Source organism: Coturnix japonica, chromosome 1 (genome assembly GCF_001577835.2).
Source record: "Coturnix japonica isolate 7356 chromosome 1, Coturnix japonica 2.1, whole genome shotgun sequence".
Classification (NCBI taxonomy): Eukaryota; Metazoa; Chordata; class Aves; order Galliformes; family Phasianidae; genus Coturnix; species Coturnix japonica.
This window is the reverse complement of record NC_029516.1, coordinates 168,865,585-168,881,739: the sequence shown is the minus strand read 5'-3', so window position 1 is coordinate 168,881,739 and position 16,155 is coordinate 168,865,585. Positions and strand designations below refer to the sequence as shown.

Sequence of the window (16,155 nt, the reverse complement as noted above, 5' to 3'; positions counted from 1 at the left end):
AGAAAGCATTCTCGAAACTGCAGCTCCAAACTGAATTAGAGTTGTTGATTCCGGGGAAATACAAATAATATGAGGAGCAATAAAACACAATGCTGTCCTTAAGCAGACAGCTCCCGTTTATCCCAGGGAGTATAATGCCCACAGGATCAGGTCGTCAGGTTCTAATTAAGTCTGACTCATCTGTCAGCTTCCCCTGCCCAGCTCAGAACAGGGGGCTCAGCCTCATCTCGTGGTCCTTGTGCTGTGTGCCACCCTCACAACAGAAACCCCATATTCACATTCACAACGAGCATTTGCGATGCACTGATTTAATTCTGACCAGGCCTGGCGTTTCCTTGGCTTTGTTCACGTCTGTGCTTGCTTGGGTGCTGTCCCTTATTGTAAGCCTAATAAGTACATAAAGGGTGAGGAATGGGGATCCAGGCAGGCTCACAGCAATGAGCTTTGAGGAGCTTGTTTGCCCGGGCAGACAGACTGGGTAAACAATTAGCTCCAGCTCAAACGTGCAGGCCCTGTGGAAGAATTGGATGCTTGGCACCGGCCGCTCTCCATGACATTCAAAATCTGGCTTTTCTCCAATCCAATATTTAAACATTTGCGATCGTTTGTCCAGCCGCAGAGGAATTTCTGCTGCTTTCTATTTTGGTAAATGGAGATTCGGCTGATGTTTACCAAGAACTTTCATAAAAAACCCTGAGCTTAGCTTTACAGCAAGGGTGAAAGTTTGTTTGAAAGTCATAGAATGGAATGGGCCGCCAGCTACCAGCATAATACTATAAGCAGTGTACGCTTAGGCAAAATACAACCTGAAGCATTGCTGATCATTCTGTGTTCACTGACAGTAGCAACCAGACATCTTTTAATGAAACATAATAGAGAATTTGTTATTTTAAAACCGCCTTTCCATTTCTAATCATGCCTGTTGCAGTACAATGGAGAACTGTATCCTTATTCCTTCAGGCCAGCAATGCAGGAAATATTCAGCAAGTGCTTAACAAGTACTTGTTTTAAGATATGTTCAGAGTGTCTCCAGATGGGTGAATTTAGTGCACTGTGAGTCATGCACACACACTGTACCTTCTGAATCAGGATATCCTATTTGTTATAATTCATGCCACTCATAATTCCAGATCATTAGAGATGTACCCGTAATCCAAGCTGTATACAAGGCCTATGTTTCATCCTACTTCATCAAGCCCAACTCTTTAGACTTGATTAAGTTCCCAGGAAATATGCCATGAGTCTGCCAGCTCAGCTTCAGTGGAAGTAGAAAAATAATAGTCTGGTAAGGAACGGATAAACAATGGCAAGAAAACACTTTGGTTAAAATGCACTTGAAGAAAATGGGGAAAAAGGGTTGACAGAGATTTTCTTATTGTTTCCTTGAGAACAGGAGAGTCATTATTTCACATTGCTGCTAAGCTTGCTACATATTTTTCTCCTCAGCCACATATGCACAAAACATTTAGAAAGGAACGGGGCAGATGGATGCAGATCTCAGCCTGCCAAGCTATACACATTTCCACAAAGAACTCCCAACCTGCTCAAAGCTCACCCAGCCCCAACACCCTGACATGGGCTGGTTGCCCCCGACCAGTTCAGGCTGCCCAGGGCCCATCCAACCTGGCCTTGAGCACCTCCAAGAATGGGGCGCCACAGCTCTCTGTGCAGTCTGAGCAGGGAGCAGTTAAGAAGATTGTTGAAGTGATTGGGAAGAACTGGTAGAAGCTGGGTAGAAGCTAGCTGGCAGCTAGGTAAATAGCACACATTCAAAGCCTTGACAAATGTTGGGCTATTTTTCCTTGTTAAAGGAAGCAGTTTATACGGCCTGTGAGAAAGGCTTATAGATTTCTCCAGGACCAAGCTGTGACATTAAGCTGACGGGAGCAGAGAAGAGGGAAAAGGTAGAGCAAAAATGCATGGATTAGCATAAAATTAAACATAAAATAAATGAACACAGCAGCCAGGAGACTTAGAAAGAAGAAAACATCTCATTTTAGGCTAATACTCTGAGTCTGGATAATAAGCAGGAGGAATTCGCCTCTTTGTTAATAAGCATAAGTTTGACTTAGCTGCTATTACTGAATTTAGTGGCAGGATTCCTGTGATCAGACAGTTAAAATCAGTTGTTAAACCCGAGCCAGCAAGTAATGGTCTCAAATTAGCAGAACTGGTATTGTGTGTCAAAAATGGCTTAGCTTCTTTCTGTCACTGATAAGGGAAACCATTGATCTCAACTGTTTCTGAACCATGGTATAAATATCTGCTTAAAGCACCTCTCTACAGTGTGCAGAGCAAGAGTCTTAGAATGATGTAAGCTGAACTTCCTGCAGTGACAGTAAGGTTTTCTATATTGAAAATCCACACTAAAAATACACACTACCGTTGCCAGCTAACAGAGGTATCATTTCAAGAGTTAAATATTGTTGTTTACAGCAGTTGCTAAAATGAGATATTTTAAAAGGAGCTTGTCTGGAAGACATCTTGGCCATTGCTGCCAGTTTTCAGTTGCCCTAAGGCAGAAGGAAAACTGCAAAGCTCTGGGAGAAAGTCATGGTGATGCAAGTGTTTGAATGGGTTGTATAGAACTACACAGAAAACCGTGGGCTTGTCCGCTCGATTCACATCTCTGATTAAATAATCTGATAGATGAAGTAATTCAGAGAGGACTGAATGAATGCAGCTAAGATTTGTGGAAATAGCTTTTGTCAAAGAACAATACTGCTTTTGGTGCAATTACACTTTTTAGAATAGCAGTAATTGTACTGATACAGAACACTTCTAAGTGGCCATGGAGCAATGCCTCTCAGAGTGAGCCGTAGGCTGTTGCTTAACACAAGGAATTATCTACACTCTGCTTCTCTTGTTCACGTTTTCAGCATGGAGCCACAAGTTGGACTTCATCCTTGTGGGTCCTTCCAACTCAGGATATTCTGTTACATTCTAAATGCCATATACAGGTTAATGCATCACTCAGCCCTTGGTACGAAGGTCCTACTCTCAGGTCTGTAGTACCCATGCGTTCATATGATTTGGCTTCTGTGAGGCTACGCACTCATCATGAAGAATTAAATTTATCCACTTCAATCTTTCTTCTTGGCTTAGAAAGAAACTCAAGTTAACTGAAAGAATGTAGACCAAGTGCGTAGATTTGGCACTTAGAAAGCAGACTGTTTTGCTCAGTACATTTGAGAAAAGTATTTCCAGATCACCAATAAATACCTGGTACATAGCATGCAGTGGCAGAAAGCCATTGTCAGACAGTCATCTCTGAGTTTCGATGTACACTAGTGTAGGAAATAAGTTATAAGTCAGTATTCCTTGTGTGATAGATCTCTGCAAAACATATTAGCAAATGATTTTCCTATGTGCTAGGCTTTCATCTATGGACTGCAGTAATTATTACTAACAAAGACATACAGCATGACCTCAACTGCTAGAGGATATTCAGGATCTTTTGCTTTCCTAACGTTATGCCTCACACAGTTTATATATCCTTTAGAAAAGGAAAATCCCATGGGATAGTATTTCACAACCATTTTGTATGGTCATTTTTTTTCCCAGTGACACTCAGCTCAGATAAGTCTTATCTTACTGCTTTATACTCTTGTCATTATGTTATCTAGTACTTGGTGAAATAATTCCTCCGTAGGGCTCTATATATTCTACAACACAAGTATAAGTAGTTAGATTTCTCTCTTGCTATAAAAACTATAAAAATATCCTTTATTTACCTAATTTTTTTTCTTAATGACCTCCATTTGTCCATATCTCACATGGAACTAGGTAGCCAAAACTGCACAGATTACTGCAGCTGTGGTCATGGCTGAGATGCATAAAAGAGCAATTATTACCTTGCAAATGTAAGTTGTCATCTGCCAAAGGGAAGGAAAAGGGTCATAGGTTAGTAAAACAGGTTGCTTGTTTGAGAGGAAAATCTCCTTCTCTGTTTTTATAGCTGGATACGCAAGATTTGGAAAACAAGCCAAGCTCATCTTAACAAGATGTGAAGAAGAGATTCCCAAAAGCAATTCTCTGCTGAGAAGCACTTAACTCTAAACAGTGTGTTGCCATCTCACTTTAAAAGCCAAATGTTCTCTCCACATGAGCTCTATAGGCTTCTTTCACTGACACCCCTGAGAAAGTGATTGCTGAGTGCAGTCCAGCCCATAATACCTGCAGCATCTGATGTGGGTGCAATGGATTACCCTCTTCTCCAATTTAAAGATGACCTTGCTCAGGGTACTGGCATCATTTTTAGACAGATAAATTTAGCAGAGGTCACTTCTGTTTACTCGTTCCCAAGCTAATCATAACTGATCTCTCCTACTTCAAATAGGACTCCTCTTCATGTGTCAGACCATAAGCCCCTTTTACACCATCCTATGCTGGCCATGACAGCTACACTGCTAGAGGGAGGTATCCCTGCCTATAGCAGGAACTAGATGACCTTAAGGGTCCCTTCCAACCAAACCATTCTATGATTCTATGCTCTATTCATTCCCCTTGGGAGTACTAATTCATAGATGTCGTGTGGATTCACTGAAATTCTACCAGCAAAAGCTGACTGACTGAGAAACTAATGCAAAAGAGTTCATTAAAAATAGTCCCTGCCTGTTTTACCTTATTTTTTTAAGTCATTCTGTGAAAGTCAAAGAGACCAGCTGCTTCAGGCATCCCCACAGCCCTACATCCATCCCAGGATGCCCTCGCCAGCAGCAGCACTTGTTCCCCCTGATGGAAGCTTTAACTACCTAGGCTCTGTCTGCATTGCCTGACCCAGAATAGCTAGAACACAGCCTGAAATAGGATGGGGTCCCTCATGAGTCATGCTGCTAAACTCGGGGTGCTCAAGCATCACAAATCCCACCAGCTTTGCTGTAAAAGAGGACTAGGAAAGGCCCTTCCCAGCATTAACCACACAACGCTGTTGCACAGCTGACAGGCTGGTGATGAAACACCGTGCCCGGATGGATGGGCTCTCATGTGGGGTGACACAAGCTCCAGCCTTCTTCTTTGCTGTGTGTGCTGAACATGAGCTTCTCTTTAAACAAGCTGGGCACAAGGTGAGCATGATCTCAAAGAGCTGCTGAAAAGCAGTCTATTAATACCCTCCGTGGTGTTTGAACTATACAGCAACCTCATGGTCACACAGAGCACTTATAAAGTATTATAGCTCACTATTCTTAGATGAGTACACTGTGGATTCAGAACTGCCAGAGCACTGAAACCTACAGCAGAATCTAAACCCAGCAGGAAGACACAGGCTTGTGTGAAGATAAAAACAGCAGTGATGAATGTGGTCCAGCTTCACACAACACTGAAGATTCCCTTTTGCAGGAAATTCCTGAGGGTCTCAGTGAGTGCAGTTGCAGTGAACGTTTTATTTTTGAGGTGTTATTTTGGGATTACTTCACTGTATTGATATGCTGTTTATTCAAATAGTGAATGCGCAGTGTATTACAAGAACCTCAGCCTTTCTGGAGTAAATCCAGGTGCCTGCTTTATTTCAACTTGTTTTCACTATGATGAAGTTAAAGGGGCAACTGTTAGTCTAAATATCACTTGTCATAAATGTTTTCAGTAATACGATTACCAGCTACTCCCAAGATCTGTAAAGTTTGGAGCATATATGATATATATAGTCGCGAACTTTGAACGAAGCTGAATTCAAAATGTTTCTCCTTGTTTTCTTCTGCTGGTTTATGTACCTCACAGTTTGATCAAAATCTCTATATAACAGACTCTACTTCAAGCGCATGTTTAGAGAATCTGTCACATGGATGTAAATAATCCCAAAGAGCCACTCAGTTGAGATTTCTGACCTCTCCCTGCCCCCCTCCAGACCCCCCAAAAAACACACCAAACACCTTACAAAATTGTTCTTAAACATATTGATTCGCCTTCACTGTATATTCAGACCAATGTCATCTCCTGTGTTTTCCATATAGTAGTAGATTATTTTGCCAGTAATTCCAGAAACTTTCTGTAAAGGTTGGGTCATCTCAGGCAAAGGTGCTTATTTACAGTTACATCTGCAGATGAAATCATGCAATCGAAACCTTCCCTTATTAGTGAAATGTGCTGCTCAAATTCTTCCCATTAACCCAGGAAGAAGATAGATAACGTTGAGTGAGGCTGACCTCACCTAACTGTCGGCATCTGCAGCTTAACCCCTCCAACCAGACAATGGAAGGAAGCAAGCATTTGTAAAGACGTCTGGCCTACCTTAGGATGTAATAAATCAAGGATGTAAACGGAACCCGGAGTGGCTTTTAGTTGTTCTTATTTGGGCAGAGGAATCCTCCCTAAGGGTACAGAGATCCACTGTATCACGCTGTTGACAACACTTCTGCCAAGACAAGAAGGGTATTGTGTACATCTCCTGCTTAGAAATCTTTATCATATGATGAACAACTGAGTTTGACTCCTCGTATGCTTTCTTTAAGAGCTGATAGTGAAAGCATCGCTCTTCTGAGAACTGGAACTAAGTACCTCCCCCCTGCATCCTTGAATCCACAGTCTTGGAAAACTAAACATTCTCTCTGGATGACCTCATCTAATGGTGTAACATTTCTGAGGCCAATGTGTGGCCTTCCCCTTCCTGTCATCACAGCTCCCAGGCATGGGACAGTTACTGTATTATTATCACAACACTGCAATGAGATTGAATGTGCTCTCACACTTGTTGCACAGATCAGGAACCAAGACAGCAAAGAGCTTTCCTGTAGTGCTGCAGGGAAGAAGTGGGGACAGAACTTGCTTCTCCAAAGTCATTGCTCATGCCCTTCATCATCCTTGCCTTCAAAACAGATTGTCTTTAAAGGGTTAGAGAGTATCTTCACATTGAACTTCTTCCTCCCACATTTAAATAGGTTTTTGGGAAATGGGGCACCTGTGTGCAGGGCTCTCTGTCCCACACAGTAAGTAAAAGGGAGCCTGCTGAATAGATGCCACGACATGGGGAGCTCCAGTCCTCTCCTACTGCATTACATCAGCAGTGAGAAATGGGAGGACTCATTTGAGCCAATTGTGGGTTGTCATTCTTCCTTCCAGACTCAGTGGCCTCTGAAATCACTCCATTGTCTGCAGCAGAATCTGGCACAGGCCCATAATGCCAGGTTACTTCACTTCCCTGCAGAATAAAAGATTTCTTCAACCATGAGAAATTATCTCCTGACAGTGCTATTCATTAGGGCTCCCACCTGTAGACTGTTTCATTTTCAGCTTACTCGCAAGGTGGTGAAAAGTCAGCATGTGTGTTATCACTTGACAATATAGTACAGCTAATACCTCTTCACCCTTACACATGTTGTCACTTATTGCTCTTTGCCTCAACAATGGCTCATAGTAATGCTGGGATCTTGGACTTCACCCTTTATTTTTTGATAAAAAAACCTCACAGCCCAGTTTCTTCTTTCTTAGGAATTGTACACACAGAAAAAAAATTATCTGTAATCCATTCATTTTTGTTATCTCTTTTGAATTGGAAAGTTAAAGAATTAGATGTTCATTACAGCTGAACAGAAGTGGGCAGTAGTTGATTTTTATCCATAAGGTAAGTATTAAAGTCGGCCAAGTGAGCTGTCCTTTCTGTGCTTATGGTTCAGTGTATTCCCTAAAAACAATTTAAATCTATTTTCTTCATTGGCAATTAGGGCATAATACTTATGGTTGGAATGAATTGCCTGAACACTGGTTTCCAAACTCCTCTGAGATGATTCTACGATGATTCTATAAGGCCTTAGGACACCCCACCTGACTTTCAACTGGTGCTCCAGACCTGTAGAACTATATGCTGTCACAGATATCCCAGGGCATCCCAAATCCCTGCAGTTTATGAGGCAAATCACACCACAATCAATCCAGCATTGTCTTGTATCTTTGCCCGCTTACTAATTTTCATTGCTTCCTCATCCTCTAAAACCTGTGTGATAACAAAAGGCTGAAAGACACATACAGTGTATTTGGTGGTAGATTTGAGGTCTCCAGAATACGGAGACAGCCCTGCTTCCTTGCAGCTGGGTTTCTGCTGGGGATATCTGGCCTCTACCTCTGGGGACCTCTGCCTCATGTCGTCATTCTCTCATCCTTCATAGCTGAGAAACACCTGTCTGAGTACTGATGATTTTTGTACTACTTGCACTTTGCAGCCATCTTTTAATATCTTTCTGCATGCTAAGTGGGATTGGTGCACGGCCCAAGTAAATGCCCATTCCTAAGAATTTATCTCCCCCTAACAGCCCTGCTCCTCACATAGGGCCGGTGCTTGGAGCAGGGCTTCAGGCTTCACTGGCCCTTTGTGAAAGTCTCAGTGAGGAGAAGAGATCAGCAGAAGGAAGCAAATAAACTGGTTCCTACAAACTTTATACTTCCTTTCTGGGGCAGCGGCCATCAGCTGGGAATCTTGGCAAAAGCCTTCATGGATTATTCTCTCGGAGCTAAAACACATTGCAGGATTTTTTGCCTTCTTGGCTCCAGCTCCTGCTTTTCCTGCCAGGTATCATTATAAGGATTCAAGCAGGATGAGCAATTAAAACCCATAAAAAGAATGTGTCTGACTATTAAAGCAAACTATCTGATGAGGCAACGGAGGTGACAGACCGCAGAGCTCCTGGACAAGGTGTTTCAGTGAGGGGGGAATCACATGGGATCACACAGGGCTGGGGGTGCATGGAGAAGTGATGTGCTGTATCAGGGACCTGAGGTGCCTGACGACATGAGGGGATCCCAAAGAGATCTGCAAAACTGGGGTGGCATTCAGACCACCTGAAGCTGAGGCGACCGCAGACCCTCAGCCACCATAGCACCACAACACTGGGTCTAAAACAAAACATAGAATTATTATTACGAACGAAACTAATACAAACAGTAGCACGATGGTACAAAGGAGAGCGGCGGCGCCCCGCTGGGGAAGCCTATGGGGGAAGCCTGTAAGGGAAGCTGGCCAGGTCCGTGCCGTGCCCCGGCCTCGCCCGCTAGGGCAGGAGGCGTCTGCGCCGCCGGGAGCGCTGCGGAGCGGCTGAGAGCTGCTCGGCGGCCCCGGGAACCACCTGCGGGAGGCGCCGCTCCGCCCCGCTCCGCCCCGCACGGAGAGCAACGCTGAGTGAGAACCGGCGGCCCCCCGAGCCCCGCGGAGGCGGCGGGTGGGATGGGAGCGGCTCCGTCGCCGCCACCACCACCAGCACCGCCTGCCTGAGCGGCTCCAGCAGACGTCGGGGGGAGCTGGTCGGTAACGGGTGCTCGCCGAGAGGGGGGACAAAAGAGCGGCGAGGAGGGGAGGGAGAACGGCGAACTTCGAGGACGGAGCTTCTCCGGGCGGTCAGCTGGGAATATCGGGTCATTCATCCCGGTCCGGCTGCGTTCGCCCCTCCGTGCTCTGCGAGCGCATCTCTCGGGGTCACCCGATGGCAGCAGCTGGGCAGGGAGCCTGGTAGTGCTGCTGCTGCGGTTGTGCGGCTCTTGGAACGGGAGAGACTGAGAGGTAGGTTTGTCTTTAAGTTTACGGTACTTAACCGCTCCTTTTGTAAAGAGAAAGGATATATCCTACGCTCTGATTTTTTGGCGTCTTGTTATGAATAAGGCTCTATTTCGTTGCGACTACGGGTTGGTTTATTACCAGAGGAGACACGATTACAGAGGCGTATGTCAGTGCTATGGTCTGCGAGCGCTGCCTCGCACCTGCGGCCAGGTATAAACTCATAGCTGTGCTTTATTGCCGAGGGCTTTTATTAGCGTTTCAAACAACAGCAAAGGTCTTCGAAGGGTGAAGAAGGAGTTTTATCGCTCGTCTCTGTGATGCGATCAGCGGGGAGGGGTGGGGAGGCTCGGAGCCGTGAAGTGCGCTGAGTTCCACTGTAACGCAGCTCAGCGTTAAGGTCAGGTACAATCTTTCCGAAGCCCTTTTCTTAGGGGTACAGAGTTGTGCTGCAGCTCTTGCCTCGTTCTCTCCATTGGGCGGCTGCCCTCTGCTGTCTGAAACTGCCTTCCCAGTGCTGGAGTGCTGCGTGGTGAGCTGGGCAGGCTGCAGGTAACTCCTCGCCTTATGCTGGTGGATGAAGCTGTTGGGTGCAATGCTGGAGCACGGGGAATCTCTTTGCTTGTGCCAATACCCCACAGGATGCTTCCAGTTTTCTTCAGCCAGCTAAATTAACACAACGACTTTAAGATCCGAGGAGTGCGATTGAAATTGAGATTACATGGACTGGAAAAGCCTCAAATATCATTTAAGGGAGTTAGTGTGGTGTGAAGCAGGTGACAGCAGACTGCATACGAATATGTACCCTTCATAGTGAGTTCTGCTAGCTGATGCACAGTGTCAGTGTGATTTGGTCTGTTGTGGGCAGCTGTCAGGGTTCTCATGGTCACAGATTAGGGCAGATATCAATTAACTAATGCTGGTTTATATTACCTTTGTAGGAATGGAGCAGTGACATGTGTCACTGTTACCTTCTTGTCTTTGTGCTTCCCTAATTGTTGTTACTCAGCAAATACAGTTGATATACATTAAGTGTTTCTTGTTATATCTCTTGGAGGCTGTCTAATTTGATAGCTTGTGAAACACAGCCAGCATCCGGTATAAAGCTTTGCCATAGAAAAGAGCCAGTATAATGTTAGTCTTTGCAGAATCATTAAGATTGGAAAAGACCTCTAAGATCAGCTAGTCCAACCCCAGCCTGCTCTCCCCATGCCCACTGCCCACATCCCTCAGAGCTGCATGTCCATGATTCATGAACACCTGCAGGGACAGTGACCACAACCTTACTGTATGGCCTGTGCCAATATTCCCAACAACCCAGGCCCAATATTTGAGCTGAACACCTTTGGACTGTATTGTTCTGCTGTGTCTGAAGTCTTTTTCAGTGACCCTATAGGGCTGGAGTATTTCCTCTGTACAGCACTAGAGGAAAGGCCTTTTCTTTTTTGTTCTTAGATAGCTATGGTTGTCTCCTGCCCGATTTGCTTTAGTTTGCTTGGTTGAGGTATTTCAGGAATGATCCCGCAGTTGTGATCAACGTAGCCCCAGCAGGGTTTAAATATGTGTAAGCTCAACATAATTGTGAAGTTTTGTTTGAATAATCTTTGTGTGAGGGAGATCCTGGCCGCCTTCTTGCCCAGGGCACGCTGCCTCCTGCTGCGATTCAGCTGTATGGCTAATTTTCAAGTAAACTGAAATTAACACGTTTTCTCAACACAATACTAGTGCACGCTGTTCTCTGCAGCCCAAGGCACTCTGCCTGGGGTTCATAAACACATTTACAGTCCCGTTTGCCCTGTGCTCAGAGGGGAGGTTGGTTTGCATCTCTAATTAATTAAGTTTGTGAAGGAATAAGTCAGTATGTTAACTAAAAAATGCCCCAGGAATTGCGGGCTTGCTTCATTAGCTGCCCTGGTGTAATTGTACCATCCTTTCACACTTAAGCTGACGGGAGAGCAAATGCTACACGGAGCAGAAACCTTCCTCTGCTGTGAGCTGTGAGGGGAAACGAGCTGCCTGTGCAGCACTCTGCAGCCCCCTTCTGTTACGGCGATCATTTCCCACCTGTCTGTTCCTGCTCTCAGCGTTGACGTCTCAGGCTGGAACAGCAAACTGTGTGAGGCGGCTGAAGAACCTCTCAGTGGAGTCATAGAGTAGGGTGGGAGCTTTTAGAGAATTTCAGAGTGCTGTAATCTAGCGACAGTAAGGACGTGTGCAGGGGTTACGGTATCTGTATGTGGGGATTTATGCATAGTCTGAATTTTCTTATGCTGCATAAAGGCAAATACTATGGCTCGTCACAGAAGTTAGGTGGCTCGACATGCTTAAGGGTTAAATGTTTCACATGCTTGTTTCAAGATATGAGTCAAAGTATTAGCTTTACACTGAGAAGCTTGAAGAACTTTGTGGCGTTTTTGCTGCATTCAAATCATTTGGCCCTTATTTTATAATACTTGGTTAGCAAAGCATTGCTTAGCAAGGTAAATGAGTCTTGGAACAATTTGGAGTGAGTAACTGGGTTTTCTTTTGCTTTCCACAGAGCAGTGTTCAGAATGGCTGGCTTGACCACTCTAATCCTCCTTTTGTGTGCTGCTAAAGATGTGATGCCCTCCAGTCCTCACTGGAAGCCAACTTGGCCATCTTACAGAGTTCCCGTTATCCTGCCACAGTCTACCTTTAACTTGGACAAACCACAGTTCGATGCTGAAGCCAAACTGGAAGTGGCATCTCCGTGTGGCCCAGAGTGCCACAAAAGTTCTCCACTTCCAACTTATGAAGAAGTGAAGAACTACCTGTCTTATGAAACTTTGTATGCTAATGGTAGCCTCACTGAAACCGAAGTGGGCATATATATTCTGAGCAGCAGTGGTGATGAGTCTCGAGGCAAATCTCGAACTAAGAGGCAGATCTATGGCTATGACAGCAGGTTTAGCATTTTTGGGAAGGACTTCTTGTTGAATTACCCGTTCTCCACGTCTGTGAAGCTATCTACAGGTTGCACGGGGACACTAGTAGCTGAAAAGCATGTGCTTACTGCTGCTCATTGCATCCATGATGGCAAGAGTTATGTCAAAGGTGCTCAGAAACTGCGGGTGGGGTTCCTGAAGCCTAAAGTGAAAAATGGCAGCAAAGGGGCCAACATCACTGGCTCGGCAATGCCTGAGAAAATGAAATTCCAGTGGATCCGGGTGAAACGGACACATGTCCCCAAAGGATGGATCAAAGGCAATGCCAATGATATTGGCATGGATTATGACTATGCCCTGCTGGAGCTCAAGAAGCCTCATAAAAGAAAGTTTATGAAGATAGGCGTGAGCCCACCAGCAAGACACTTGCCTGGAGGGAGAATTCACTTTTCTGGCTACGACAACGATCGACCAGGAAACCTGGTGTACCGTTTCTGTGACGTCAAAGATGAAACGTACGACCTGTTGTACCAGCAATGTGATGCCCAGCCAGGTGCCAGTGGATCTGGGGTGTACGTGAGGATGTGGAAGAGGCAGAATCACAAATGGGAACGTAAAATTATTGGCATATTTTCAGGCCATCAGTGGGTGGACATGAATGGCACCCCGCAGGATTTCAATGTAGCTGTTCGCATCACACCCCTCAAATACGCACAGATCTGTTACTGGATCAAAGGCAACTATCTTGACTGCAGGGAAGGATAAGGATATTGAAACTCCTTGAAAGCACTTATTGACTGATTTTTAAATGAGGAGAGGCTAGGCTTTCGCTGCAATTGTGTGTGATAGGGTTTTGTAACACCAGGATGTGATATATGGCTTTTCAAGCGAGCCACCTTGTTGTCGAGACAGAGGCTACGTGGTGCTATCATAGCAGCTAGAAACTGGGGAGTGAAGGGGCATCTTGTGGGTGGGGGAAGGAGCAGGTGGACTTGCTGGATTTACAGTTGAGCAACCGAAGATTAATTAGGGGTGGATCAATAAACAGAACAAACTCAGAACCATCTCCAAAGAATCCTATAAAAGGAGCACTGTTGACTATCTCATGCCTACAATGTTTGTTTTAATAAATCCTAGGATTAGTAGAAGTGCTTTGATCTGAACTTTTAAAAGAAAATATTTCTATGCTGTTGGGGGCTGAAGAGGGGTATTTAATGGTGTTTGCAACCCAAACATTACAGCTTTGTGTTCCTGCATGAGAAAGGGAGTGTGAAAAGGGCAAAGCATGCGCTGTGGGAGATGAATGCCACACAAATAGCATGAAGGGTAAATAACCGCGTAACACTTGTAACCTTCTTTCAGCCTGAGTGATTCAAGACTTCATTAGTAACATAGTTAAGAAAAATGTATTTCAAACAGATAGACCTTGATGTTGCAAGGTCTTAACTGTGAAGATGATGTTGGTCGTAGGAGCAGTGTCATTGCATCCTACTTTTGGAAATCATATCTGGGCTTATATCTTTATAGCAGTGGAGGCACAGCCTTACACCTGGCAGAATCCCTGTGAAAGCGTATGGGGACTGATACATGTTTTCTGTTATGTCTTAGATTTATTTTATTTTTTTAAGGAAAATCTCATGTCAGCAACTCAGAGGGGAAGCCTGTCTTTGCTCTTGGTGGCAATCTGAACTGTTGACTGTAAGGCAGACAAAGGATAGAGCAGGACAAGTGTTGTTCTGAATTTTCCACCCTTCTTGTTGAAGATTCATGCTGTTCTAATCAAAAATAAGCATGGTAGAGGGACCCTAGGTTTGTGTCTCTCTTTTGTATCCCTTTCACATTGTACTTTGTAGAGCTCTTTGACTTCTGTTTCTTGTGTTGTTTGGGTCAGGGACTCCCCCTCCCCATCAGATCTTTGAGTTTCAATTAATTCTTGGCAAGTGCACTGTTCAGTAATTCTACAGCTGAAGTAGAGCCAAATTACAGGTTGCAATACGAACTAGTTATGAAGTGATGCTCTACTCTCTTTTGAAGATGTCAGCAACTTTTAGTTTTACTATAGCAGAATTTCAGTTTAAAATGAGAAGTGCCTTGCATAGGTAAAATCAGTCCAGACAAACACTTGTGGCTTAGCAAACAGCACTGGGAGATCAGCGTGGTCTGTACAACTGCTGTTCCTCAGGTGGCTTGTGCCATTCAGCTGACACATGCTGCCATGACAATATTGTTTTCTTAAATAGGAAGATAGACGCTGGCTCCAGTTCCAGTCTCAATTCCATCCATCTCCCACTGTCTCCTAAAGCTCACCCAGTTGTCCTGGTGCTAGGTGTTATGGGGCAGAGCCGTGTCTCTTGAGTGAGATGGCACAGGGAAGGAATGACTCTGAGCAGAGCTTCCCTGTGCTGTACAAGGAAAATGTTAATTCAGCTAAGCCTTTCTTTCACTCTTCTAATTACTGAGGCATTTGTAAACATATGCCTGATGGTGCTTTCTGTTTGTGATGGCTTCAGCTCTAGCTCTGAAAGCCATTTCTTGCTAGAGCTGCCTATGATTATAACTTTTAGAGGTGTAGCATACAAAAAACATGGATCCTCATGGAGTTCGGTGCACTCAGATACAAGCAGTTACTAATGCTTAGAAGTATGAATAATCGCCTCATGTATCTGACGTCTTTTTCTCTGCCTTTTTATTTTAATTTCTTTACTCTATGGCTGTTATATGGAGCACTTTTGTTTGAATGTATCACAGTGAATAAAGAGAAGTTATGGAATTTCAATGCAGATATTCTTGTAGTTGTGCTATGCGTGGGTTTCCTTTTCAATCCCATTTTACGATTACTTATTTGTAAAGACATTCAAGCACTGGAAGTTGTATTAACATCCTCCATGATGTTTATTTTCTTGTAGTTTTTTTTCCCTCTCCACCTGTTACATAAATACTTTTGTTTTCAGCGAGCTTAATTACTACTGTATGTTTTGGGGAGTAATAATCAATCTTAGCTTTCGTGTGCTTGTTGTGGTTCCATAGCCAGCCATGACCTCAGATTAGTTAAAGCTGAAAATAACGTATTAGGCTAAAGAGACACATTGTTTTCATTAACTTCGGGGCCAATAAACCTTGGAGGAATTTGAACCAGTCAATATAAAGACATAAATCAGGTCCATCTCTTTCTTTCAGTTGATGGGGTAAGAAAAAGTTTCCTTTGAAGCCGACTGGGAGTCACTGCTTTTAGAGGAACACCAGAGTGCAGAAATGTTCTAATTTGTGATTTGGGAATTGTTACCCATATGATTTCCTTACCTCTGGTTGTGGGCTTAAGCGCATTACTCCTGGTCTATTTCATGTATTTCCCATCTGCTGGGCCTATATTCTCAAATGCTTGCTTGGACTCTAGGCTGAGATCTTTAATTCTTTTGAGGTGTCTGGCAGAGTGGGGTTGTGCTGAAGGTCAATAAGCTGACACAGTAGGAGCAAGTTAGGGTTTTGGTCTTTTTACAGAGTTCTGAGGGAAGATGAGGAGTTGTGTCTCTGTACTGTATGCCCAATAAAAATAGTCCAGATTGTTACAGGAAAGGAAATAAAATCTTGGATAATGTAAGCAGAATTTTGGCTAAAACTCAGGACTGTTGCACTTGTGCCCATCTGGGCTTGTGGTCAGATCCAGGCTGGGTCACTGCTAAGCAGTTTTGAAAACTGTTCTCTTTGCCTTGATGATGTAAAGGGGGCTCTTCCAAGACCAGATGTTAAAATGGTGAGGAAGATAGTCACATA

The 16,155-nt window shown here is 44.3% G+C and overlaps 1 protein-coding gene across 1 annotated transcript; it reads left to right on the top strand.

Annotated features, from left to right (window-relative positions):
* Nucleotides 1-9,063: 9,063 nt before the first annotated feature.
* On the top strand, nucleotides 9,064-15,164 carry PRSS23 (serine protease 23). Its single transcript, XM_015852394.2, has 2 exons — nucleotides 9,064-9,484; nucleotides 12,018-15,164. Exon 2 carries the CDS (start codon nucleotides 12,031-12,033, stop codon nucleotides 13,147-13,149), a length of 1,119 nt encoding a protein of 372 aa, XP_015707880.1. The 5' UTR covers nucleotides 9,064-9,484; nucleotides 12,018-12,030; the 3' UTR covers nucleotides 13,150-15,164.
* The last annotated feature ends 991 nt before the right edge of the window (nucleotides 15,165-16,155 follow it).

Bases quoted from the DNA above. Each gene is read 5' to 3' on its own strand.
- PRSS23 (XM_015852394.2), top strand. From the start codon at position 12,031: ATGGCTGGCTTGACCACTCTAATCCTCCTTTTGTGTGCTGCTAAAGAT.